The sequence below is a fragment of the Cheilinus undulatus genome, linkage group 8, assembly GCF_018320785.1.
Source record: "Cheilinus undulatus linkage group 8, ASM1832078v1, whole genome shotgun sequence".
Classification (NCBI taxonomy): Eukaryota; Metazoa; Chordata; class Actinopteri; order Labriformes; family Labridae; genus Cheilinus; species Cheilinus undulatus.
Window position 1 is genome coordinate 22175239 of NC_054872.1, and position 27837 is coordinate 22203075.

The 27837-nt window shown below is 38.2% G+C and overlaps 1 protein-coding gene across 1 annotated transcript in view; it reads left to right on the forward strand.

The window, feature by feature from the left end:
- sntb1 (syntrophin, basic 1) overlaps nucleotides 1–27837 on the forward strand; it is an 86394-nt gene that overhangs the window by 14333 nt on the left and 44224 nt on the right. The window contains exon 2 of the mRNA XM_041793018.1: nucleotides 9985–10237. Within this exon, the coding sequence (XP_041648952.1) occupies nucleotides 9985–10237 (253 nt within the window). The remainder of the gene's footprint in view (nucleotides 1–9984; nucleotides 10238–27837) is intronic.

Below are 27837 nucleotides of genomic sequence, written 5' to 3' on the forward strand. Positions count from 1 at the left end.
GAAGACTCTCGTTTCTGTGCTTCTGTAATCTCTATACACATCCTAAATAAGAAATGTAGACTCTGTCTAATGGGGTCTGGATTTTTCAACATTATAAATAATTTGGTTTCCATTTATAATACATTTGTAATCCACAATGTATTGATCCGTTTTTGTGTCAGCAGGTTTGGTGTGTGCAGGTGAAGCAGTCGATGTGAGCAGCAGAAACAGGAAGAACTTTATCCTCGCCAATGACATACCAGCTCCTCTCAGTGGAATTCTAATCAGGATATATTTGTCTCTAAAAACAGATATAAATTAAACCGTTCAACTTATATGACAAATTGAGATGTGTTGCCATAGTCAAGCTATAGTCAAGCAGTGTTAACATTTCCTCATGACCTAACAGAAAAGATTTATCTGCCTTACATTAAACACACCTTACATTAAAAGTTGTTTCCTTATCCTCATGAAGACAGAAATGTTTACATTTTTATTTTATACAAATCTGCATCTCAGTGTTGTCATTTTGGCAAAGCTGTTCCCCTATCTACAAGATTTTTTTTTTGACTCATATTGCTGAAGTAAGCCACTGCATAACTTATTATATCCTGTTAAAGGCAGACTCATGAGAAACTGATTAACAGGTGCTACACTGGGAAAGTTATTAACCAAGAAATTATGGCATTTTTTTGTCTTCAGTGTAAACGCCACACAGAAAGAGAGTCCTTCCCAAAGTTGTTTAACATTAACCTCTGGTTACAATGGAATTTACATTTGTTTCCAGAGCCATATATCATCATCAGATGATGATAGACAATGATTTCCTAGCTGCTGTTGATGTAGGTAAACTTGCAGCAGTCAAGTTTAAAGACTTGGCTTTTTGATGGACCATGAAGCCCCACGCTGCCAATATCCTTCTGAAAACTCGCAATGTGTATGTATGAGAACATTTAGGGGACTGATTAAAGCTAAATACTGAAGAGACAAAAAGCAGAACATTTAAAGTTTTGATTGCAGGGATGCAGCAGTCTTGATTTGTGACAACCTTGATAGAAGCTCTTGTCATCATGCTACTTAGATAAATGAAATACATATCTCTGTTTTCTGTAGCTAAATTAGCTTAGTAACATGAGCTTTAGCAAATGTAGCTAAAGCTAAATTAGTTCTAGAGATAATGTAGATACATAGCTAATGTAGCTGCTTTGTGAGCTTTTGCTATGTTAGCTATGTAGCTCTGTTATCTGTGTAAGCTAAGTTTGGACTGTTAGAATGTTTTCATGGAGGACGAGCTTTTTTTTTAAGCAGACTGTTTACTCGGCTCTATGAAGCATTATGTAATTATGTTTTACAGGTCAAGTTTTTTTTCCTTTTTCCTTTTTGCCATCCTAATTGTTACCTTAAATCTTACCCTAACCCAAACTGGATGTTTAATCCAATTTTATTTTGAAAGTTTTGGCATGTATTTCCGTTCTGAGATAAATAGCGTTTCAGATAAACAGTCTGTGAGAGTGGCCAGCAGAGATGAAATGTCTGCAGCCAGACTGTCTCTCACAGTTGACTGACACAGATCGGGAATATATGTGTAAGCAAGTGCTTTTTAACCAGTCCTGCAACCCTCTAACCAATCACAGTGACAACATGGGGTATTGATTAAATTAAAGTGCATGTAAATTATGATTTTGAAGTTAGCTCACTTTGGCAGTCATGACTCAAGAATCAACAGCAGTATTTTAACAAAGATATCCATCAGATCAGTTTCAGCTTTTAAGTATGTATGACCTTTTTTAATACCTGTCTATTGTTCTGAAACTGCATAGAGTTAGTAACTGTCTGACATTATGTTCGAAGGTCAGTGTCAATGCGTAATTCAACCTTTGTAAAATTGAATTCCTTCAATATAAAGGACCTCCGCCTGAGTAACTGTGCAATGTTCAGTGAAGGAGATATTTGAACTCTTTGAGATACTGGTCCAAAGCTTACAAAAAGATGCCTTAAGGGGACTTTGAAAAGGCCTTTTGTGCTGCTAAAGTATCCAACTACCTGCACTTGGCTTACAAGAAGTAAAAGGCTTCATTTTGCAATCAGCCGAGTCTTTTTTCCCCTTTTCTACCTCTCTGCCCCTGTCAGTGCTCTTTTTTCTCATCATTCACTTCCTCTACCACAGACTCAAGAGGTTTCTATTTTCCTCTGGTTCATTTTCTCAATGAATATAAAAAAATCCCTTTCAAACATATGGAGGAAGTCCAATAGCGTCAGAGATCATTAAATGCTGCTAAGGACCATTAAGTGGAAAAGACAGTGGGACAGAAATAGCAATTACAGCTGATGTTATAGAGCAGCGAGAGTGTGTGAAAGAGGGTCGATGCTGTGCAAACACACATGCTGAGGAATGTGGCTGAACAAGTGTGCAGTCATTGTTGATGAATGTAGTTTAAACAACTAAAATTTGTGGACTGTTGGCATTACTGTCAATGCATCAAGCTCACACTTTTGTAAATAAATTTCCTCAATTTAGGAAAATGTTTGAGAAAGTGATGTTGACAACCATTTAGAATATCATCTATAGAAGTGAATGGCTTTTGTGCTCATGAGTTGAACAGCTGGTCCTTGGTGATAAGATGCCATTAAGACATCTGCGTCATGGCTAATGTTACTGTTTCTACATTAAGTAAAGAGCATTAGCCGCAATGAAAAGATTTAGAAGGGTCTGTATGAGAGCTCCACACTTTGTCAAAAGCACAAGGCAGAAAAATGGAAAATAAATTTGGACAGATGTGGGAGGGCTGAGGCTCATTGGGAGTTTTTGGTTGAATTATATAAGAGCAAACCAGCTGCATTCCTGTGAATGTTCAAGCAGTCCAATCCTCTCCAAGTTCTTATCGTGTTATTGAGGTTATTGTGCAGAGTTGGCCGTGTAACAGGGAAAAAAACCATGACCCATGGGAATATGCACATATTTACACACTTCCACTATAATGATCACATGGACTCCACCCCATTTATTTTCCCCTCTGCTGGAAACACTCAGCTCTATTTCTAGGCCTAGTGACGCTGGTCAATGAGTTTACATTTCCTCTCTCCAGCCTGTCAGAATAAATGTTAACAGAAAATAAATCACCCACTAAATATCATGTCTGTGGAATAGATGCATTTGATTTGATTTTAGTTTATTCATTACAGAGTAGACTATTAATGTTACACCAAACACTTGAAAGAATTGATGTGCAATATGTGCTGCTTGGCCACAACAGTAAATTGCTGCCATGTCTTTGTCTTAATTGGGCCTGCAAATACAACAATGGTCACATCCTCTGAAACCATCCTATATAAAATGATATGAATTTAAACAGATATACTTCAATTTTCCAAAACAGTCTGGCAGTAGACTGCTCATCTCTGATGGCATCACTCACAGCCTGTCCATTTGCTAAAACTTCAGAAGTTAGAACGCGTTCAGGGTTAGGATAAGAGTTAAGGTAATGCTGAAAATTTCCAAGAGTTAAAAGTTAAAAACATGACCTGCAAACACTAATTACCAAATGTTTAATCAAGCAAAGTAAACAGTTTGCTTACAGGAAAAAAGCTTGTCCTCCATGACAACATTCTAAGGCAGCAAGTGTAGCTCACAGAGCTCTTTTAGCTGCTTAAGCTATGTAGATAACTTAGCTAATGGAGCTAATGCAGTTAACGCAAAACTAAACAAAGCAGCGTGGCAACGTAGATAACGTTGCCACGTTAGCTTTAGCTACGTTTGCTAAAGATCACATTACTAAAGCTAAGTTGATAACATTAAGTTATGTAGTATGCAACATAGATGACAGTGATGTAGCTCATTAGGCTACTAATGAAGCTTAAACTAAGATAAAGCTATGTATCTACTTTATATAGCTCGGTTAGCTTTAGCTACATTTGCTAAAGCTAGGTAAGCTAATGTAGCTATGTATCTAACATAGCTAAATCAAAGCTCACAAAGCAGCAAAGTAAACTAAGAACAAATGTGATCTACATAGCTATGTCGGCTTTAGCTACCTTTGCAAAAGCTCACATTGCTAAAGCTAACTTAGCAACATTCTCTGAAGCTTGGTTTATGTAACTACTAAAAGGGTCAAAACCTAATTCAATCCAGTGATTAGACCCCTGACCCCTTTCTCTGTTTTATTTATGAAATGTTACTTGGTCTGTAATGTTTACAGTTGGGCAATTTCATGACTGTAACTGCCAGGAATCTGTAACTGGAAATACATTGTACCAGAAATCACAGCACTTACTTTTTGAGTTACTATATGGTGTCTTGGATGAGCGGTCTGTGAGAGAGGCTGTCAGAAATGTATAGTCTGCAGCCATAGCCCTCCCTCCATTTTTGATAAGAAGCTCAGGTATCTTTCGTTTTTCCATTACAGACAACTACAAGTAAGACTAAAAATTGTGATTATATGATGTTTAATTTTTTAGAGATACTTTCCTTTCTGTTAGTTTGTAGAGTCAAACCTTGAAAAGTACTACATTGGATTTATAGCCAATGCCATGAGGTAAATGGGGGTCACGGAGAGTTAAAGGTTTTGATTTTTAATTTAGTGTCTGATTCCTCCAGCTCAAAGCTCTGCCATCAACACCAGACAATGAAACTAACTGATAAAGTTGCTGTATTATGCCTTGATTATATCCCGATAGATACTTTGCAATAGGGTTATTGTGTGCAAGAGATTATGTGGAAGTCTAACTTGTTTAAACTTTTCCATGAAGTCAGTGTTTTTGCTGATTTATTGACAGAGATAGCTGTCGGCTGAAGGTTTGCAGTAGAGAGTCCATTGCTTGATGTGTATTGCATGCCTGGATCCAGGCTTTAAAGTCAACAAACTCCATCAAAGGCTAAACTGATTGAAGGTCGGTAACCAACCCAGAAACTCTACCTCATCATCTGCACTATGATTCTGATCATCTGCTGTTGTGCATGGTACTCTACTGAAACCAAGTCCAAACCAGAGGCAGTACAGTGAAGCCTAAAGCAGCTTGATTCAGCTCATATAGGAATAAAAAGAAAAACATACAAACAAAAGGTTGCTTAGTCTGTTTTGACATAGTTTTGATGTAGTGATAGGGTATGTGATAAAGACCCTGTGTAGAATCAGTGTTGATAGTCACTAGTTTACATATAGTCAATGGTGGAACTAAAACAGCAATTTTTTTTTAGTGTATTTGTACAGGTTTAAAATTTGCTTGAAACAGAATTTGTCAGTTTAGTTTGTTTGACAGACATTTGTTTCTGTACGACGACAATAATGCATCATTCACATGTGGATAATTGTTGACTTTGTTTAGTAGCTTGTCTTTGAAACTTTTTTGAGTTTGTCCATTTTTGAGTTTGTCATTGATGCAGGTAATAATAAGAAAGCTGAAACAAAGGGAACTGCAGATAGCTGCTCAGTACAAACACAGATGCAGCAGCCAGGACAAGGAAGGACCTGGGCCAAGTAGAGTTGTAGTGGACTTTGATGAGTGGGCACATCTACCTATGATCAATTCTCAGATGAAGTGGAACTGTATGCAGCATATAATCATTTCATGCAGAAGGGCGTGGGTTGTTTCATCTGGTGGTGAGAGCACCATCTCACCTTTCTGTAGCTGGGAGTACCTGCCCAGAGATTTCTGGCTAATATAGCTTATAGTAGCAGCAGCAAAACTAATTTCAGCAGCAGGTAGGAGCCGTTGATATGGGGAGGATGGCACTGAACTATCCACACTGGATGCTTTTGTCTGTCTTCAGGACACTCTGAAGAAACCACAAGGGTTGGATTTCACTGTTTTAGAGGAGGTTACAATTGAGATCAACAGTTTATGAGGAATGAAATGAGACAGGTGAGGGGGACTCAATTTTTATATTGTATTGCAGAGTTTTTAGCCAGGCTAGAGCAACTTGGATGGCTTGGAAGGATTTTTCACTATAAGGAGATTGGGCTAATGGCGGAGGTCTGCGCTCTCTGAGTGCTTTTCTAGTTAGTCACATATAACTATTTAAAGTGTAATTTCGGTAGCTGTTCTGAATGGCTGGGATTCTTTTGGACTGCTGGTAATTTTGGCTTGAGACAAAAATGTCTAGCGGATACTCTATATTTTTATGAACAAAGGTGTGTTTAAGTCAGTGGGTGGATGAAAGTCTTGGTATTGTAAATTACTCAGAGAAATATATTTAAAAGACGCCAGTAAAACACAGGATGAGAAAAAGAAAAGGGGGTATCTTTTTTCTGAACGAGACTCAAACTCAATTCATATGCTGGTATTGGGTCGGAGAAAATAAAATAAATGAGTCAGTGGGACTGTGTCCTTGGTAGAAAAATGTGGCTAGAGCCCAGTCATTGCTTGGGACAGCATAATGATGAAAGACGTTCATGCTTTGCAGAAATAAAATAAGTGCACATTAATCACACAGGTTCCATAACGTTTTTTTGTGCCTTTCATCTGGAGTTTCAGGGTACGGAAAAAGAATCATTAAATCCGTGTTGTAGGTATCGGATGTGTTGGTATGGTACCAGATTTCATCACTCATTCCGATTTGAGATGAGTAGAAAAACAAGAATTGGCCAGAGTTGGTGTGATCAGCAGAGTACACTAAAAGATGGAAAGCAGCACAGCAGGGTTTGTGGGTAACAGGGTGACAGCTCTGTCTAATATTAAGCTGATGTTTTACCAAAAATAGAGATCACTTTGTGCTTTTTGCTATTCTTTATCTTTCCTAAAACCTTCTCACACATGCACTCATCTTGACAATTTCTGGATAATTTTGAAACTCACAGTGGGAGGTTGTCTTTGTTACAGCTCAAAATACTCTGTTAGAAAACTTGGTGGAGCAAAAAGAGGAGGATTGTTCCTATATGATCACTGTTTTTGGTTTCTTAAACACATTTTTATGATGCTAACATGCCAGTTGAAAGCACTATAATGACATCTGAGGTAAGCATTAAACAGTGAGAAGCAGAGAAACTTCCCCCAACAGCGCCCCAGTTAGTCATAGGGAATTTTCCCCACTATAACCATCTGCTCTCACATGAGGTCAATGCAACTTCTTGTCAGCATTTCATTAGGATGAGAATCCTGGTAAAGTCATGCTGTTTGCACACGCAGTCCATCTGTATAATGTTGAGACATTTTTAAGGGTGCAGTGCATGTGTGAAGAGGCTTAAATCTGAATCCCACAGTAAATCTGCCTTTGTGCCTCCTTAGTCACATAAATTCATGTCGTCTTCCTCCAAACACAAAACAGGCAAGGTTGTCATCATCCAACTGCAGCATATTCAGTCTTCTCACCCAATTGACTCCACTTTTGTTGAACCTTGTTATGATGCATTTTAACAAACGGATCAACCATGTTTCAGTCTGTTAACACGATCTGACTGTGGGTTATTCTGCTGTGTGGCTTGATCACATTGTCTCTGTGGGTCCTTTGAGGACACTGACAAATCCTCCTTGTCTCCACCTCATTGTTATGTGTAGGCCTGTCATCTCTCATCCACAGGTTGGCGGTTAGGCTTTTTACTGAGTCTCATAAGGGTCTGCAGCGCTTCTCCCAAGAATACTTCACATGCTGGATTATAAATGCAAACCGCCATATGCCAGTTATGCTCCACTCATATTGTGGGATATGCCAATTAAACAGCCGGTGCATACAGAGGATTCAGAACAATCAGGACAAAGAGAGTGCACTTAGCACCCTTTTTATTTCTACGTCAGTATTTTATATAAAACAGAGAAATGTGTCCTTGTCTTCTCTTTTCTTCTCCCTTTCTCAATCCTTAAAAACGCATGGAATTTAAAATAGTAATCAAACCTCCTGTGAGCCTGAGTTTGACATTTACAAGTAGAGCTTTCATTTTTACTGTTTGGAAACGGGAGTATCTGAGGTATTCTGCAGCATCAGTTGGGACTGTCCTATCAAGGAACATATGAGGATGTGGGGCAAGGTTCTGTGTTTTCAGGCCTGTAAATCTCTTGATACTTTGTGCCTGTGGCTGCAGACAAGCAGTGAATCATTTAGTGCAGTTTACAGAAGGAACACTGACATTTTAATAGATTGGCAAAACGTTCTCTGGTGTGTCTGCAGCTTTTAGTCAATTCTGGACAAGCTTTTAATACATTTTTCTTGAAAATGAAAGCAGAGAGATCCATATTTTCCCACTCCTGATTGGAAAGCAAAAGTTGATCATATAAAGCATAAGTGCAAAATTTGAGTCCGTGTGGATTTGGTGACCCCTAAAGCTAAAGATTCACAATGCCTAGAAGTGTTGACCCCCTTGGTTGTTTTACCCTGTTATTCATTTTTGTAAATTAATCACGTTCAATATAGCTCAATTTTTTGACAAGAAAAACCCCTCTCTAATGCCATAGTGAATACCGTTTTTTTTTTTTTTTTTTTTTTACAAATTAATGTAAATTAAATAAACATATGTAGTGTAAAATAAGTGACTGCCTAAATATCCACCCCCTTTAAATGAATATTAAGTAGATGCACCTTTGGCTGCAATTACAGCTCTGAGTCTGTATATCTGGACACTGCGATTGTACTCCATTCTTCTTTGAAATACTGCACCAGGATTTCCCCCATTTTGCTGCATTCATTGTACCCTTTACCTTTACAAGCCTTACAGGGCTGGCTGCTGAGAAGCATCCCCACATCATGATACTTCCACCACTGTGATTTACAGCAAAACAATATATTGCAGAAAGAAAAATGATAGCAATGCCTTTTTTTTCCAATATCACTCAGCCCTACCCTGGACTGGTTTTCAGTTAATAATAGAGTTGACATAAACAAGCAGCCATGCTAACACTCACACCTACAGACAATTTAGAGACACCAGTTAACCTAACAAATGTGTCTTTGGACTGTGGGAGGAAGCCATGCATAGGAACCCACACATGCTTGGGGAGAACATGCAAACACAACATGGAAGGTCCCTGTTCAACCAGGATTCAAAGCAGAAACCTTCTTGCTGTGAGGCAACAGCACAAACCTCTGCACTGTCATGCAGCACAACTTATGATAAGCATCAATAATAAAGGATAACATCAGATCAGCGTAGACTGATGACTAGCGTTTAGAACACACGTTTTGTATTCTTTTTTTTTTTTTTTTTTTTACATTTGATCTTCAAGTATGGCCAAAATTGTTCACAGGGTTTGGGTTTGATAACTCAAAATGTGTTTTGGCCTCACTTTTGTACAACTAAAGGAGATGGAGATGTGATGTCCACATCATAAATGGTCAATAGTATCAATCATCAGAACTTTTAGCCATGAAAAAAGAAAACAGGTCCTGTGAAGTGTAAGTGTTCCCCAGCAACATTTCACACTACATATCACAGCTGCGTCATAAATACACTCTCTATATCCTTTGTCTACCAAAGCATCTGTGGTTTCCCCACATCCTTCCTCTGACCTGTCAGTAAAACAAACCACCTTCAAGAGATTTCACAAAATTTGAAACCAAAACTGATCTACTACCTTTGAATTGCTCTTTATATGAGCTTCATACGAGCAGATGTTAATCACATATCATATAGATTCTACTTAGATATTTAATAAGTTTTAAATGATGTTAGTGCTTTGGTTGTTACATTCATTTGGCCTTGTTGCAGTTTAAAGGTATTAATTGAGATTTATTTTTAAGTACAGCCATGAATTCAAATGTAAGCATACGTTTGAAAGGCAAAGTGTCATTAAGCATTTAATAAAACAAGGATATCAGATTGTGTTAGCTGTAAAGAGAGGTGAACAGTTCACAGTTTTTAATAACACTGTGAAATGGGGGGTAGGGCATATCTTTTATCAGCTGAGTATGTAGAACAGAGACTGAAAACTTCAGACTGAAAGAGTATATCTATTAAGTTTCAATAAATGTTTTTTTATATTAATGTTTAATCCAAAATGTGCTACTCCAGTATGCCAGTTGAGCCTTTTCTACCTTATCTTAAATGAGACTATAAGTCTGTTTCTTCTGTCTTTGTCTAGTGAAGTACATGCGAGAGGCCACGCCGTACGTCAAAAAAGGCTCCCCTGTGTCCGAGATCGGCTGGGAAACCCCTCCTCCAGAGTCCCCACGCCTCGGCAGCCCCCCCATCACATCTACATCCTCCTCGTCTTCATCTGACCTCCCAGGCTCTCCCACCCAGTCCTCTCTGTCTCTGCAGGGTGACAGGAGGTGCATACCGCTTAAGATGTGTTATGTAACCCGAGCCATGACCACACCAGACCCAGAGAACAGGTGAGTCACACAGACAGTGACACCATTAAATGTGTGTGTTTCATAATATCCAAGCAGAGTGGGTTTCTCTAGAGATGCTTCTGTCTTTTCAGTCCCTCTTGAACATGATTTGCTTCTGTGGTATCACTTACTTAATATTCATAGACTCATAACTCGTTCATGTTATAGTTCACATTATCTAGGTAACTAAGTATTGTTCAATGGTGCACTCACATAATGCTATCTGTACCATGCCCAAGGATGTCTGGTGTTAGAACTCAGAAACCAATAAGCATCTGTAAACTGTCAGCAAAAGCCAAAGGTCAAAGTTGTTCCTAGAGTTTAGGGATGTACGATATTGGATTTTTTCCAATATCCGATATGTCAATATTTTAAAACTCATTTTGACCAATACCGATACCGATATTTAATTACATTTTTTTCCACCGTAAAAAACACCAATTCCATTCTGTACTACAATTTTTTAAAATATTGGTAGTCTATGTTTTTTTTAGAAACAGATAAAACGTTTTTGATTTTCATCAGAAATCAAGGATGCATTGTTTTTTTCAAATACAGCCATACACTAATGAAAAACTTACAGTATTGTCTTTGGAGTACATGTGCATAACATGCTACATGTATTTCTAACAGTACAGCCAAATTCATCTGCATCTTTGAGGGCAATAAACAGCAGCAAAATAACCTGCTGACAACGAGCAGTGCAAAAAAGAAATAGCTTCTAAATTTAGAATGATTCTCCTTATTACTCAGCCAGTTTGCAGGATGGCTTCCTGAGATACTCCTGACAAAGTGCTTTAAATAACAACAATAAGACAGATGCAAAAAAAAATCTAGCTATAGTTCAAAGCTTTAATATGCTTTTAAATTTTGAGACTTAAGATGAACAAAATACATAAAACTTCAACTAGTAGTTCTCCTGATTCTGCTTTAAACAGCACAAACTAACTAAGCAGCCAAGTTTAATGGGCATTTCACTGTAAACAGCTCTGTAACAACATAGTGACACCTACATCTCCAATGCTAGAGACAGACCACCTTCATGCACAGCCAGCTGCAGTGTGTGCGCATTGCACGGAAGACTTTGCACACAGAAGTCCATCATTGCATTTGCCATGATTTGCAGACTGTCACATAGCACAACATGCACGTTCTTTATCTCTATTTTCCATGTCCGAAACATGTTATCAAAAGCGGCTGCAACTGCCACTGCTGAGTGAGCACTCTTGTGAGTGTAGGACAGACTTTTTAAAAGTGAAATCCTCCTATCCAATGAGGCAGTGAGGCTCAACATGCCAACAGGACGGACACTTGGTGTCCACATATCTGTGGTGAAGCTATCATGTTTAGCTTTAACAAGGAGCTTCTCTAAATGACTGGAAACTAAGTTTTGCAGTTCAGGTAAGACTATAAGTGCCTGCTAGGTATAACATAGCAGGGTTTTAAATGCATCAATAGCCCGTGGAAGCCCGTATATCCCACCAAGCTGAAAGGCTGATTATCAAGAGCTATAAATTCAATGATTTTCCTGTTCAGCCCCTTACCTTTGGGTGGTCACTGCTGTATTTTTAGCTTTGTCGAATGACTTAAGTAGAGGCTGTTGACGAGTTTTCCCTGGCACGAAGTTTTGTCATTCTTTATCATAAGAAAGTCCTTGTAGTCATCAGGGTGATGGTTTTTAGATGCATCACATGTACTTTACAAGCGATGCAAACAGCTACTTTGCTGTCTTGTTCCCACACCTGAAACTTCACACGCACAGCTGACCTGTGGAGTTTGTTGTTGGCGCATGTCCGGCGTCATCACGCGCGCTTAGTTATCACATTACCAGCCATACAGATCAGCGTAAACTTTATTATCGGCCAATACCGATATACTGCCGATAATATCGTGCATCCCTACTAGAGGTAATATGATGCCATGGACAAAGAGAAGCTAACCGTGGTGGATTGAGGTCTGGGCTTTGACTTGAACACTTCAGAACATTCACCTTGTTATCTTAAAACCATTTCTGTGTAGCTTTCACTGTATGCCTCCAGTCATTGTCTTGCTGGAAAATAAATCTCCCAAGCTGTAGTTCTTTTGCAGACTGAGTAAGATTGTCCTCCAGGATTTTCCTGTATTCTTACATATTCATTTTACCCTCTACCTTTACAATCCTTCCGGGGTTGGCTGCAGAGAAGCATCCCCACAGCATGATAATGCCACCACCATGCCACACAGTGGGGGTGGGTGTTTGTTGTGATGTGCAGTGTTTGGTGTCCATCAAACATAGCGTCTTGTCTGACGGCCACCATTTTGGTCTCATCAGACCAAAGAACTATCTCCAACTTAACCATGGAGTCTCCCACATGCCTTTTGGTGAACTCTAGTCCAGATTTAAGTTTTCTTCTACAGTGGCTTTCTCTTTGCCACTCTCTCATAAAGCCTTGACTGATGAAGAATCCAGCCAACAGCTGTCGCTTATCACTCCTTTAGAGTAGTCATTGGTGTCTTGGTGGCCTCTCTCACTAGTCTCCTTTTTGCACGGTCACTGAGCTTGTGAGGACAGCCTGATCTAGGCAGATTTACACTTTGTTGTTGTTATTGCATGACGTGTTTTGTGTGCTCTCCTCCCAAGCTGCTTAAGGTTGCTCCATGCTACGCTTCATTTCAGAAACAGATCCAGTGGGCAAGGGTGCACGCCATCAAAGCAAAACTTATGTACATATAACACTGCAGACATGAAGTGTGTGGACTTTTTGGGTTAGGCTTTTTTGCCCAAATAAGTCAAAACTTTTATCCTCTTCAAAAAGATGATTGTAGGACAGTTGAATAATCATTAAAGTTCGCATCTTCCTCGTGAAAGTAAGACTTTAAAGTTCAGTCAAAGTTCAACTATGCTGCCGCTACAAAAAGTTTGCCTTAGATGTTTTTTTTTTTTTTTTTTTTTTTTCCAAAGAGACAGGAGTATCATGTGAGCAAAGTGGCAAATTTGTCTTAACAGTCTAAAGCAGCTCTTAGCCTCTGTGTCAATATTGTCACAGGAAAATACTCTGGAGTTCAACTTTCAAAAAACAGAAAGATGGTTAACTAAAGGTTAACCAATTCCTCCCTGATCCTCGACTCAAGACTGTGACAGAGAGAGAAAAGAGAAGTCTTCCTCTGTTCTGATGGGATTACACAATAGAGATTCGGCAGACTTTTTTTGGGGGGAGTTTTCAGTTATTCTTAAAGACAGACGTTTGAAGTATTGCCCAGATAACTCTCAGCCAGCAGGGGGTGGTCTGTTAGGAGATGCTGTCGAGTTAATTGGTTGGTAATATAACAAAGGCAAAATCAAACAGCATGGGGGCAAAAAGCGATTTTCTGTTTCAACTTTTTTGGTGTCATAGTCTGTGAATATTTGCCTTCTGTCCCAGATTCCTCTCCCTCTGCTTCTCGCTTTTCAAGTCATTTCCCTTCCTGCTTGTCTATATTCTGTCGCTGATCTCCCTTTTCTTGTGTTTTTCAATCTTCTTCTATTGTTTGTGTTTTTCTGTCCTTTTTGTACTTTTCACCGTCCTCTCTTTTTCTTTTCTTTGATATTCTCTTTGTGTTTTTCCAGTTTTCTCTGTTATCTGCTCTACGATGTCTGAATCAGTTCTTTCTCTCTATCGCCACCCTCTTCTCATTATTGTGTTTCTCCCTCCCTCTCTCTCATTTTTAGTCTATTTTAAGATTTTAGTGTCTCTCTATGGCCCATGTGTGTCGCCCTCTGCATATGTATAATATTTGAAGTGTGAGATAGTTGAACCTCACTAAACTTCAAAGCTTCAGATGATGAGGGCAACATCAAAGTCAAGAGTTAACAGTGAGCAGGGACTTCAAAGTTCCTCCGTCTGTTCTGACGTTATTAGACGGTTCGCTGCTGGAACCGTCAAATGTAAATGCTAACGCTCACAAACAATCGCTAAACTTTTGTATATGAAAAGAAAAGAAGAACATCAGTGGATGGAGCAGATGGTTCTGTGTTGGTTTGGCTCTCATGTAGGATATAACTTTTATTTCCAACAAAATAAAAAGCTACATTCTGTGCTTGCCTCTAGCCGTATGAGCAATATTGCGACCCTCAAGATTTTAGATCTCTTCTTCAATTCATGTTTATTCGCCTGACTTTGATTTAAGTTGCAAATTCTTTGAACACTTTAACTCAGTGTGCTCTACTGGAGATTAAAACACCCTATCATGATCAAATAATCCCAGGACACTACATAAAGAACAAGACTAAACTGTACTTTGATATTATTTAGGTAGCCAGTTCTCCATCATGACACTTGACTACAGTGGTAAGGGAAAACCTGTGCCAACAGGGTAGAAACTCCAGAGTCACAGTCATTGGTGGATAGTAGTCTGCTTCCACTGGGTGGACTGAGAAAGTGAAAGAAAATATAGAGATCAGTCTCCAAACCCTTCAGAGATCATTGCCTATCATCATCTGATAGATGTTCTATGCCTCTGGGTGATGTGAGTGTCTCAGTACTTCTGCTGATGCCATATGTTAAGGTTAAAAGACAACCAGGCAAGATTCCCTTTTCTATATAGCGTTTATGTCTGCAATATAAAGAATATAATTTATTTGTCCATGTTATGCTTGGAAAAGCATAATTAAGTAGCATAATAACTTAAAAAGTTAATCATCTATATTGGCAGATCTGAAAATGTCTGCAAGTATTTATAAACAACATTGGTTGTAAATATCGGCCTATATCAGCTGCATTTTTTTTTTTCTCATAAGTACAGATAAGTTTATTCACTTTTAGGCTGGACCTAACCTGACACGCCAGATCAACTCATGTATCCACTGCATGGATAAACTTTACATTCATGTGGGAAATCTCCTATACAAAGTGTTTGGGAAAAATTTTGCAAAGTTCTCGAAAGGTGATTGGACAAATGTTCTGTCACATTCATGACAGGCCAATCAGAGCCACAAGACAAAATCAGGAAGTAGATATGCTTTACAGCCTAGCACTGCTGTAGGTTATGGACAGTGGAGCATGGATTAAACTGGCACTTTTCCACAACTATGACCAAGCTAGTCGCTACCAGGTTCTACGTGACATTCCTGCCTGCTAAAGGGAAGGCTTTTGTTGCTACTGTAACAGGGCTAAAGACTGCTAGTGCTGTTCTCATGGTGATTAATGCTAGTTTTTATCATAATAGGCCTTTATTGTAACCAAGAGTGAATGCTTGCAAACTCATGCTAAAGCAGGTCAGGAGAAGATTAATTACATCTTTTACATCATGAAAATCTTTAGTGTGGCTCTTAGCCCTTGTTTTAATAAAGAAATGTGGTCCCGTTCTGATAACACTGCCGCTGTAGCTACATCCGAGCTAATATATATGCTGACTCTCGCAAACTCATGCTGAAGCAGGCCACAAGAAGAGCAAAAACTCCTTCTCCATTTTATAAAGCTTTCGGTGCTGTTTTGCTCTTTATTTCATAAAGAAATGTGGTCCAGTTCTGATAAGAATGCTGCTATGCTATAAGTACTTGCTTCACTGGTGGCAGCCATTGCTATCAACTTCCAGTATAACTAATCCCCGCCCATAGCTAATCCCATTCTTCTCAAATGACACTGATTGGTCAAAACTGTTTTTGGGTCCGGCACAAACATTGGAAATTGGCACTTTGCAAGATGAATTTACCTGATGACAGACACGGAGTCCAGCCAAACCATCTGCTTTGCAAGATTAGGCTGGACCATCAGACCTACGTGTGTCAGCTGAAGTCTATTTTTTTTTGTTCTTACCTTAATTTAAAGTGTTTTAAGGACTAAAGTTTTGGGTCAGATCTCTCTTTATAAGGAGAACAGTGCATAGCCAATTTTCTGCATCATTTTTATCAATCTGGGTAAAATTAATTCATTTAAAAGTGCGCTACTTTAGCTCTTCTGGGGGGTTGTGTCTTTCCCTGTTTTTCTTTAACTCTCCACAATCTCCCCTAATGTCCCCACAATACTATCTGATTGACTACATCTCACATAACAATTAGCCAGTCAACACTGAAGCTTCTATAGGCTATTGGTTTCTTTTAAACTAGAGCGTAGTTTAGCTTAAGTTGGTTTTTAGCTATTTTACTATGGACAGTTTTTTTCTACCTCCCCCTCCTCTTCTCTCTCCTATCTTGTTTGCCCATCATTTTTTTTCTTCATCCTCCTGTGGTGATAGTAATACATGTGTTAATTATTTTTAGCTTTGGAGTTGAGTGTTTCTAAATTGGAAAATGAACTACTTATCTTTTATATCGGTATTGACACTGAAAAAACCAGAATCAGCTGACTCTGAAATTTCATGATTTGTGACTTGGCCAAGAGGTCAGCAGCACACATCATAATAAATCATACATTTCAGTGACAGATCACAACAATAAGTCACAACAGACAATAGATGTTGAAACTATTCATTTGTGCCACTTTAAACCACTTTTTAACCCCCTTTTGTTCACTGTTTTCACACATTTTGCCACTTTTAACTCATTTTTAGCCACTTTTTGCCCATATTTGCCACGTGTAACCATTTTTCAGTACTTTTTTCAGCCATTTTTGCAACTTTTTCTCTCCTTTTAAACCAGTTTTCCACTTTCTAACCTCTTTTCCATCAATTTTTGTCCCTTTTTGAATTTCGGAGCCCAATTTTGTCTCTATTATCCTGCTTTTTTCCATTTTTTGACCCCTTCTCACCATGTTTTCCACCAATTTTGCCTCTTATTCCATATACAATGCTTTTAGCCTATGTTTTGCTAAATTTTGCAATCATTTGATTGTTTTTCCCTTAAAGCTGTCCCATTTCCTACGACCTTTTTTCTGGCATCCTTGCATTTGTGCACATCATGCCTTATTTATGAAGTCTGACTTTACTTTCGAAAGCTAACATTACCAAAAGAAGTCATTCTGTTTTAATAATAGGGGTTTAAATTTTGAAATAAAGATATTGCGCTACAGCATTAATAAACCAAATTCACTTTTTTTTTTTTTTTTTATAAGAGTGGTTATTATTCAGGTTGAATGGGTATCACAGTTTGGGCCATAGACCATGATTTTGCAGACCTCCATGGGGCCCCCTTTTTGGCTGTGCCCCAGAAGCTCGCCCCTTTATCCCCCCTTATGGGCAGCCTTGGTTTAAACTTCTAATGTGTTACTAAAACTGGAAGACTTACCATGCTTAAATTACAACCTATGTGTACAGTCTCTATATCTTTATGTTGAATCTATAAAAAGAGATTAGGTAGCGATAACCAGATAGACAGACAGGGAGACATGTATACATAAACAATAACAGATAATGCAATTCACGATCAGAGGCAATGTTTGCACTATTTGAATTTAAGAAGCATCAGCTACTGGCAGGATCTAAAAGTCTCACTCCAATTGCTTTGAACTTGTTTTCATCAAAATTGGGTCAAAAAAACATAAGCTCTTGAAGGCTTTTCCAGATAAACACATGACTCCAGGTTTAGCGTTACTAAACATAAACTTATTTAGGGGTATGCATTATTTTAGCATCACATCAGCTGAAGTATTTGAAGTTCCCATGAAACGGATAACAGTATGCTTTTTATTTGTTCCGCCGTATTGAAGTGTTTCCTTTTAAAGCAGAAGCATGGGTAGGGCTGTTTGAAGAAGCACTGTGAGAACATTCAAACAAAAATGCAGTCAGTGTAAATAGACTTTAAAATCCATAGATCCTCTGAAAACATACTGAATCACAAGTAGGACAGTGTGGTTGGAGATACAATTATCCTTGCGTGTACAAACCCCAGTTGGACACAAAGTAACCCAGGTATACAGTGCATTCATCTCACTTGTACCAAAATCAAAACAGAGTAAATAATATATGATAAGTTAATTGAAGAAAAGTCCAATAGTAACAAGCTGGAAGGGACATCATAGGGCTTGGTATCACTTGCGACCTGCTAATATATGTTTCACAACACACAGTGATTTTGGAGCATAAGCATGTTCTACACAAACCTCAGCAGCTGTTCTTTACTGTGAAAGATAAAAACACAAGACATAGCTTCAAGGATCTTACAACTTGAGAAACTTTTTTTTGCAATCAAATTTTTATTAACATTTTCAAAGATATGCAGTTCATTGTAGAAACAACTAAATGATACAAGTCAAGGCATATCAAATTAAAATAAAACAAAACAGGGCAAAACAAAATATACAAAAGACGACGTCCCCCTTCCCCCCTCCCCAGTAGATCTCAATGAAATATAATAAACATAATATGATAACAATGATAAATAGTGATGATAAATGGTATAGTAATAGTAACAATAATAATAGTAATTATTGGTAATACCAGGTTTCGGGCAGCTTTCTGTTCTACCATCAGTACAACTAAGTCCCCCCACTTGTATCCAGGGGCATACAGACATTGCAGCGGTAGGCAAAGACACCGCAGACTCCTCACCCACCACCACCAAGCCAGCATACCTCCACCACCCTGCCACTGAGGAGAAGTATCAACCAAAGAGGTGAAAGGCAGATATCGTCCTCACAACAAAGCGCACATTAACACACCATCCTTCACACAACTTGAAAAACTTAAATTCATGTCCTCAGAGATGAAAGAAGAACAAAAATATTTAGTATTTCAGTAGTTTTAAACCTCCTGAAGACAAAGTTTGCTTGACATCCGATATCTTGATGGCCTGAACGCCGTATCTCACAAAATAGCCATGTGTTGCATAAACAAACATCCCCTTAGCTTTTTGTAGCATTGCCACATAAGCAGTAGGTTGTAGTGGTATGACTTCCAGTTAATATTACAGCCGTTTTAGAAACACATATAAAGGCAAGTTTGGCAACACATACATAATAACTTATGATAAATTATTTATTAATTTAGTAATTGGCATCTGTCTCTTTTGGTAAAAGGTCTACAGCACAGTTTTTATTGAATAGAATGCTAAAAAATACAAGAAATAAACAGTGAAGGTGGACAGAGCTGAACAGCACATCACTTAGAAATGTTTAGTGGGGCCACAATATTACAGGGGTTATGCATTATGCATTGGTTCACAGAACACGGCTTATAACAGATAATAATTATGGTCCATCAAAAATAAGCAGCACAAAACATAAATGAGGACATTTTTGGAAATACTGAAGTATTGTTGTTTATCATAAGAAGTTAGTTAAACATATAGAACATATAATATTACAGAAGTAGTCTTCTTTTTAATTAATGAAACATTTTAGCACAAATTCTGCACATTAACCTTTAATCTTTCTGACTATTTTTCCTGAAAAAATTAAACTTTTCTAACTAGAATCTGAAACTTCTTTCTTGTGAAACATTTATCCATCAACTAAAATATTTTACTTCTTCTGTGTTTTTGTTTGATTCAGGCTTGTTCATTGTGAAAACCAACCTACAAATAAGCATTCTGATATCGACTTTTTGGTGAAACTTTACAGTTGCACTTTCACAAACTTGGTTTAGCTATTAAACTTTTTTTAAAGGCACAAGAAGGTTGAACGTTCACTTTGTTGCCTGTAACTTCGTCTTTATTGTTGAGCCAGTTATACACAGAATTGAAGTCAATAATTCATCTGGCGTCAAGCTGAGTTTTCTCTTCACACAGATAAGGCAGTGTTTTGTGGTTTGATGGAGCTGGAGGGCAGATTCACAAGCACAGATAAAGCCAAATTCACCTTGACCAGCATGTTTTTATGTAACTCCTTCCTTATTCCGAGAGCTAGGACACATTTCCCTTTGACTCTGAGTAAATATTTAGTAAATGTTTAAATGGAAGGACACCCACACTAAAATGTGCTCTGCTGTACTTAATCCATTCAGCTCACATTGATCCCATAAAGTTAAGTATTTCAGAGATTGAAGGGTGAGACTAAACCTGCTCTGTTTCTTATTATTTTGGATTCAGAACTAAAATGGTTTAAGAGGCTTTATGCTAAGTGTCAGGGAAATCTGGTTTATCTTTTTCTACAAGACTCAGTAAATGCTGCGTTCCCCTGAGGCTTTCTGTCTTCATTCCAGCAGATGTTGTTTAAAGTGTTTGTGAGCCGGTGAGGACGGGCAGGAGAAAGGGGAAATGAGGAAAAGTGAGGACCGTATGGAGATGAAGAGACGTGATGGAGAGGAGGAGACTTTAGTGATCTTTTATTTAACTAAAATGCTCTGAAGACGTTTTCATCACCCAACTTTAAACACTGTTTAAGAGCATAGTGTCTAAATATTGTGACAGTAGTGACAGACTTAATTTTAAAAAATGATGGGATTACGCTCTTTTCACCGAGAGTGTGGATTTGATGTTGTGAGAAAGTGTGGAGACAGGATCAGAGGCAGTGAGGAAGATGGGAAAGAAACCCTGAAGGGAACAGAACACCAAATGAAAACATTAGAACACAAAAATGGAAATATGATTACAATTTTTCACAGTTAATCCATATTTTTACTAATGCAACATGCTTGGGTAACCTTGAGAAGGAATATGTGCCTCTCAGATGACCAAGGAAGCATGCTTGGTTGTGTCAAAGGAGAAACTGGCCTCTTGCAGAATCAGATCACTGCTTCTCAGTATGGCTGGTTTGCTGAAGCACAAGTGTTTAACCTTGACAAATTTTTGCAGGGAAGAGAAACTCTTTCCACCAGTTTCTCAATTTTACCCTCACCCAGGTCAGGTGTACACTTTGAGGAAATAACAGAAAGCACATACAGTATATTGATGTTCTGAATTGGCTTCATAGGGGCCTGTGTCCACTGGTTGTTCACCAGCAGTGCCTATTTTATTTACCAATCCAATCAGCTCAGTGTTTTCAACTTTTTCATATCTTAACATGATCCCATTGATCTGATAACCTGATTCTGTCAATAGTTGGATTTCTCTCTGCAAGACTGATCCGACAAGGACGCATTCCTAAATCTGATTTAGTCGTTTGTTTTCTTAGGTTCGTAGTAAGACAGTCTAAGTGATTTTCAGTGGCAGCAAATCTGTTCTGCACTTCTTGCAAAGCTAACCTCAGCCATTTTTGTACATTTCTTAGTTATTTCACCATGTATTTCCTCCCATATGGGAGATAAAGGTTATCCAGCCTGTTGCTTAAGGGGTTTGAAGGGTTTGAAAGACCCCCCCCCCCCCCAACAGAGCCCAAGTTCCTACATTAATTTTTTCATCTAAAAATGTCCTACCCTTTTGAATAATGGTGGTCAATAATCCTAAGATAATATTGCAAACCAAACAGAGGCCCTAAAACATCACTTTTTTGATTCTCCTTGCATTAATGATTCTTACAACTTGTGCATGTGGTGCAACAAGGCTCAAAATGAATTTCACAAATGAGGAGGAGCCTGCAAATCAGTCCACTTTTTAAAGAAAAAGACCCCCTTCTTCTAGGCCGGCTACAGCCTGGCTGGATGTTCATGTCCCTTATTCCTTGCATAAATTTTGTTTTAGCTTCATTCTAAAAATGCTGCATTCTGACACTCTTGCTGCCATGTTTTCTCTTTCTTTTCTGCTGCTTCTGTGTATGTTCTATACTTTACTTATACCCAGATGTAAAGGAATGAAGTGAATCAGATCAAATGGGTTACATGCGCTAAATTAAACTGACTATTTGGCTAAACGCCAGGTGTTAATATTAATTTTCATCATCTGATAATGTCCTTTATCTAGTAAAGCATAATGGAATTTGCTGTATGCATGACTACTTGAAAAAATGGGTGTTGATATAAGCTGTGTGGGAAAGAAAGGCTCGGCCAAATGACAATGTAAACCCTGACTTTGAGCAGTTCTTGAGGGAGACAGAGCAGAGGATCATAAACAATAGAGGGGCTAATTGTCTCAGCAGCCATTGTAGCACTTCACACCAAGGTGTGAAAAAGACACATTCTCCTCTCTTAAGCCAATAATATTATTCAAATCTTCCTTCTGAGACTGTTTTTGCTCTTTTTGATTGTTGGTCCTTGTGTTCAGGGTGGTGCCCCATTATTTATTAATCTTATTTAAAAAATGTTTTTATTTATTTATAATAATAATCATAGTAATGATTGTTAATATTCTAACAATAACCAAAACCTAGCATTACAAATCTCAACACTCCACAAGCGAGACAATGATCAGACATTGTTATTATGCATGGAAAAGTACTCAATGTCAGCATCTTGAATGCAAAAAACACCCTCATAATAATCTTACTCTGTGGCTGTGACTCTATTGTACTTCTGAGTTTTCAGTCCAGGTGCTGTGTTAGTTCTGTAAACAAACATTTTGACAGGAAAATTCAATGACATGCTTATTTCTATGACTAAATTGAGATGACACCCTGAATAGTAAACAAGTAAATAGGTAACAACAAAATTAATAACAATATCTTGATGCAAAATGCCTTGATGAATCAAGACAAAATGATCAAGGAAGCAAATAGCAGCAAGGAACCACACTTACTTGCTTTGCTTATTGCTCTCAGTGTCTGATTTTATTGATTTTATGAATCAATCAAGGTATACATTTTATTTTTTTCTTTTAACCAAAAAAAATGTAAGTTTATAATGTCAAAGTGAAAACAGATGTCTACCAAGTAATGTCAAATGCAATCTAATATAAGTGCCTGCATAGATATTCATATCCGCCATGTCAGTATTTAGTAGATGCACCTTTGACTGCAATCACAGCACTGAGTCTAGGTCGATAGGTCTCAGTCAGGCTTGCACATCTGGACACTGCAGTTTTTCTTCATTCTTTTTTGCAAAACTGCTCAAGCTCTGTCAGGTTACGCAGGAAGTGGGTGTGAACAGCCCCTTTCAAATCCAACCTAAATTCTCTATTGGATTGAGGTCTGGGCTTTGACTTGGCCACTCCAAAACATTCACTTTGTTGTCTTTAAACCATTCCTGTGTAGCTTTCATTGTATGCTATTTTGCTGCATTCATTTTATCCCCTTTACCTTTACAAGCCTTCCAGGGCTGGCTGCCAAGAAGCATCCCCACAGCAAAATGCTGTCATCACCTGATGTTCAGTGTTTGGAGTCTGCCAAACATAGTGTCTTGTCTGATGGCCAAAAAGAACCATTTGGACTCATCAGTCCAAAGAAGTTTCTCCCACTTGACTATGGAGTCTCACGTGTATCTTTTGGCAAACTCTAGTCGAGATTTAATCTTAGCTTACTTCACTGTGAGCTTTCTCTTTGTGAGGTCAGCCTGATCCAGGCAGATATACACATGTGGCATATTCCTTCCTGTTTTGATGATGGATTAAACTAAAAACACTGTGGGATGCTCAATGTCTCTGTTTTTTTTTCCATCCTCAATATACTTATTGACAACCTTTTCTTTTCTTGGTGGAATACTGATTAACCAGTGACTGAACCTTCCAGACACAGGTGTCTTTATACTGCTTTATACTTTATCACTTTAGACACATTCACAGCAGTCAAGTTATTTGCATTTCCCTAATTGTGAGAGTACTAACACCAACTAGTTGGATCTCTGTTGAATTAGGTTAGCCATTTTAAAGGGGTTGAATTTTTATGTTATCACTTACTTGACCTTACACACTGTTGTTTAATTGACATTACTTTGTAGAAATCTGTTTTGACATTAGAGTTTAGAAATAAAAAAAAAAAAAAAACTCTTTTGGCAATGATTGATTTATAAAGTCAATAAAAGGGTAAAACATCCAAGGGGGTAAATACTTTTTATAGGCACTGTAGCACTTGACAGTGATTGGCTATTTGCCTTTTCAGCCATTTAATGACAGCTGTGGTGTAGTCTGTTTTTTTCAGTATATTTAATTACAAAGCATATCTTAACCTTTATTGGATTGGTTGTACTGTCTTTACTACATCAAAAATGAGGTGTGTCAGTTAAAAGTGTTTGGAAGCTGGGCCTATTGAAAACTTAGACAGCACATATTTTGACATAAGTGCAATACAGCTTTTGAAGAAGAATATTCATGGGAGCATAGTGATCTCAGTTCCTTGGGAGAATAATCCTATTTCATATTTTAGGAACAATCGTGCAGCCCTACACTGAACACAATAGTGTTTGATTAGAACTTTGAAGTGATTAGAAAAATAACCGGTGAGAGGATTGTGGGATTCTGAATAATTGGTGTTGTGCTATTTAATCCTCAAAGAAAGTTCAGTCTGTACTTTGAGGAGTTGTGTTAAATCCCAGACTACTGAGAGTAAAAGACTTATTTAATTCAGTGAGAATTTTAAATTTTGATGTGAAGCCTTTAAACTCTTCTTGAGATCTGACTGACTAAGGACTTGATTTGACTCTGCTGTTGTTTTTGTATTTAAAAAAACAATTATTCAAAGGCCCAAGGACTAACTTGCAGTTTACTACTGAAGAATTTCCCCTCGGGAATGGAATAATGACTTCAGATTTTTGTTGCAAAGGCAACAAAAATCATGGTTCCATGTCCATCTGGAACTCAAATGAGCCAAAACAAACAATGAAATTATGTAATTTAGAAATTTTAACGTGTTTTTGTTCTGCCATGATTCTCTCATTGAATTGTTTGATTCTTAAAGGCCTGTTTTGTTAATCAAAAACCACAGGTAGAATGCTTTACTGCTCATACATGTCCCTCTGCAGCTGTGTGTTCATGCAGGGTTCATCTATGCAACACTTGTAATAAAGCAAGAGTAATCACTTTGTATGCTGTAACACACCCACCTTGCTTTAAAAGACATTATCTATTCATATAGTGTCAATCCTATGAGAACAGCTACCCTTTGATCAAGCTAGAGGTTGATCATCGTTCAACCAGGACCAGACGTATGCAACTTCAAACATGTGAGTCCATTTACAGGTCATCCGCTCCATGACTCCCCATGTAAATGCGCTGTATCATACATGCAACAGAAGGAATTTAAACTCTCCACATCCAGGCCAGAAAATGCTACAGAACATTTCCTCTGGGTCTACTATAACTCCTAGGAGTCAAATTGTTCTCATTAAACACACAATCCTTCTACCAGACACACATCTGGCCCTAAATCCCCTTCTGCTCTCCCCCTGGCCTGTCCTTAATCAACTTCCCTTTTAAAGGCAGCAGTTGTATTTTTAACCCGGGCCAGAGAAGCACCTGGAGCTGATCTAGACGGTCCCTCTCCCTCCTCTGAGGGTTTCATGGTGGAGCAGATTCATCACATTCGCTGGGGTTTTTCCAGGTCCCCAGGGTGCACAATATGAATAAAATGAGCTGCAAAGAAAGCATGTTTGCAGAATTGAAACCAGCCTGCTTTTAGAGTAGTTTCTATTTTAAATCACTAGGAGCTCCTGCATGTGGGGGGTAGTAACTGAGGTGCTAGATTGTTTCAGAGATGGTATTAGAATCGTCGGTCGATCAGGAATGCATTTTCATTCATGTTATGACTTGAAACTGGCCCCTTAAATTGCTTCAGGTGCATCCAAATTTTACAGCTTGTGCTCTGACCCTCTTCATTTGCAACTCAACTGATTCATGTCAAGATGCAGTTTGAAATCTTGTGCTTTCATTTAAGGTTTATTCTGTTTTTCTGAAAACCCTGGTTGGACAAGCATAGATATCATTGAAATGAATAAACCCTTTGATCAAGCATTTTTCTTTGAAAGGTCTTTTTTATCCAAGAATATAGAAAGATAATCTTATTTTCCTTGTTCCTACCCTTTCACATCAACCCTTGGCTATGTAACAACATCTAAACATAAAACAGACCTGACACCAGAACCAAACAAGCAGAGCTAATCATGGAAAATGTTCTGAATCATACAAGACATTCAAATGTATATCATGAAAAACCACAGAGTGCTTTCATTAAGGAATCAGCAACATGGACAGGATAAAGACTGAACCTCATCCCTCATCGAATCCCAAATAATATAGTAATTTCTAAAGATAGTTTTAAAGTGAAAGAAAATGAAATGAATCACACTTAGTGAAATTTACTCTGCATTTCCTTTGGTCCTTTCTGTTAAGTATGATCAACCATTTGGAAAGCAAATGTGTAAAAGCCAACACACAGATCTCATCATTTGACAAGTCCAAATCTGGAGATAAGCCAAAGATAGCAGTGAGTGGGTCTCGACCAAACTGGTGGTTCAGGATTTTTGAAATGGTTTAAGAGGACGATGTCAAGATTTATCTTAAAAAGGCACGATCAACAGGTGTAGAAGAGAGACAGGCACACCTTCATGTTTGCTGCATAAGCGATTATGATCAGGGTACAACTGAAATAGTTTGGCTTAAGATTGCAGAAGAGCAAAGTTGCAGAAAAGAACATCTAGAGCACACATAGATGAAGAGTGAAAGTTATTTGTTCTAGCAGATATGAGGGGAACACCCCCCCCCCCAAAATCATCTTATTGCAAAGGTGGCATCCATCACAGTACCGCACTTGAAGTCACTGAGCTCTTCTTTATTCTAGTGCTTATCAATGTGCAATGTTTTGTACCACTAATGCTAGTGGTACAAAACATTGCACATTGATTTTAATTTAACCTTGCAGAGCACGCTCTTATGATCTCCAGGCCCCCTCTGTTGCTCTGGAAAATTCAGCAGGCTACAAGACCACATACTTGAAAATAATAGCACTTTTTCATTAGACAAGTGCATAGGAGAGGAATAAATCCAGCAAAAAGTGCAGGCAAACCCCTGCCTGATGTCTGGATGGCACAAACATGTTGGTAACTTTGAGGTAGTGAAACATTTCTTTTGTTTTTGCCATTTTTTGTGCAGTTTATACAGCCAGACATCAGTATTGTTGAATTTTGACCAGTATGATATTGAATTTACTGCTATTGTGACAGCACTATGATAAAATGTGTTTTTACTGTATTGTGATGTCTTTTGGCACAATCCAAACTTTAGAATATTTAAAACTTGTCCAGTTATCTGTACTTTCACAAACTGCAATCTTTTTAGCCTTCTAACCTCTGAGTCAGTCCCACTTTTTTATTATTTTTAAAATCTGTCTTACTTTGCAGCCTTACCTTACCATGCTCTTGAATTATTTTCTTCCTAAAAAGTAAAACCACCATTTATACCCTTTAGTATTTCAATGGCTGGTTTCCTCTAGAGAGATGAACACTAACTCTACTGGTACTAAAATATGTTGCACAGCTCTACGCACTGTAAAAGCTGCACTGTGTACCTTTTTAAAATTCATGTTCACTGAGCACATAATCAAAGAGCCGTTCAGTGAGACACAGGAGCATCCTACAGATGCATTTCTCTGGAGGACAGAAATACTCCCATATGATATAAGGAGATTAGTTATGGAAATTTTAGTGGGAGACGGCATTGTGTCATAGGCCCCACAGAGGATGCATGAGCAATTGACTTGAATAAATTCAAATTTCAATGCACTTCGTGCCATTGTCCCGACCGGATGCCCATTTTCAAGTGGATGAGGAAACCATGGATCTGCTGCGGCTGAAACCTAACAGGACTGAATTTGGCTTCCGTAAGATTAAACTGAGTCAAACTGGGACTGGCCTGATAACGTTAGCAATACATTTTCAATATTCAAAAATGAATTTATGCATCAAGGGTTGTGAACCATAAAAGTTTAAGACCCTCTGATGATAACAGAGAGGTTAAAGCTGTTTTAACTTTT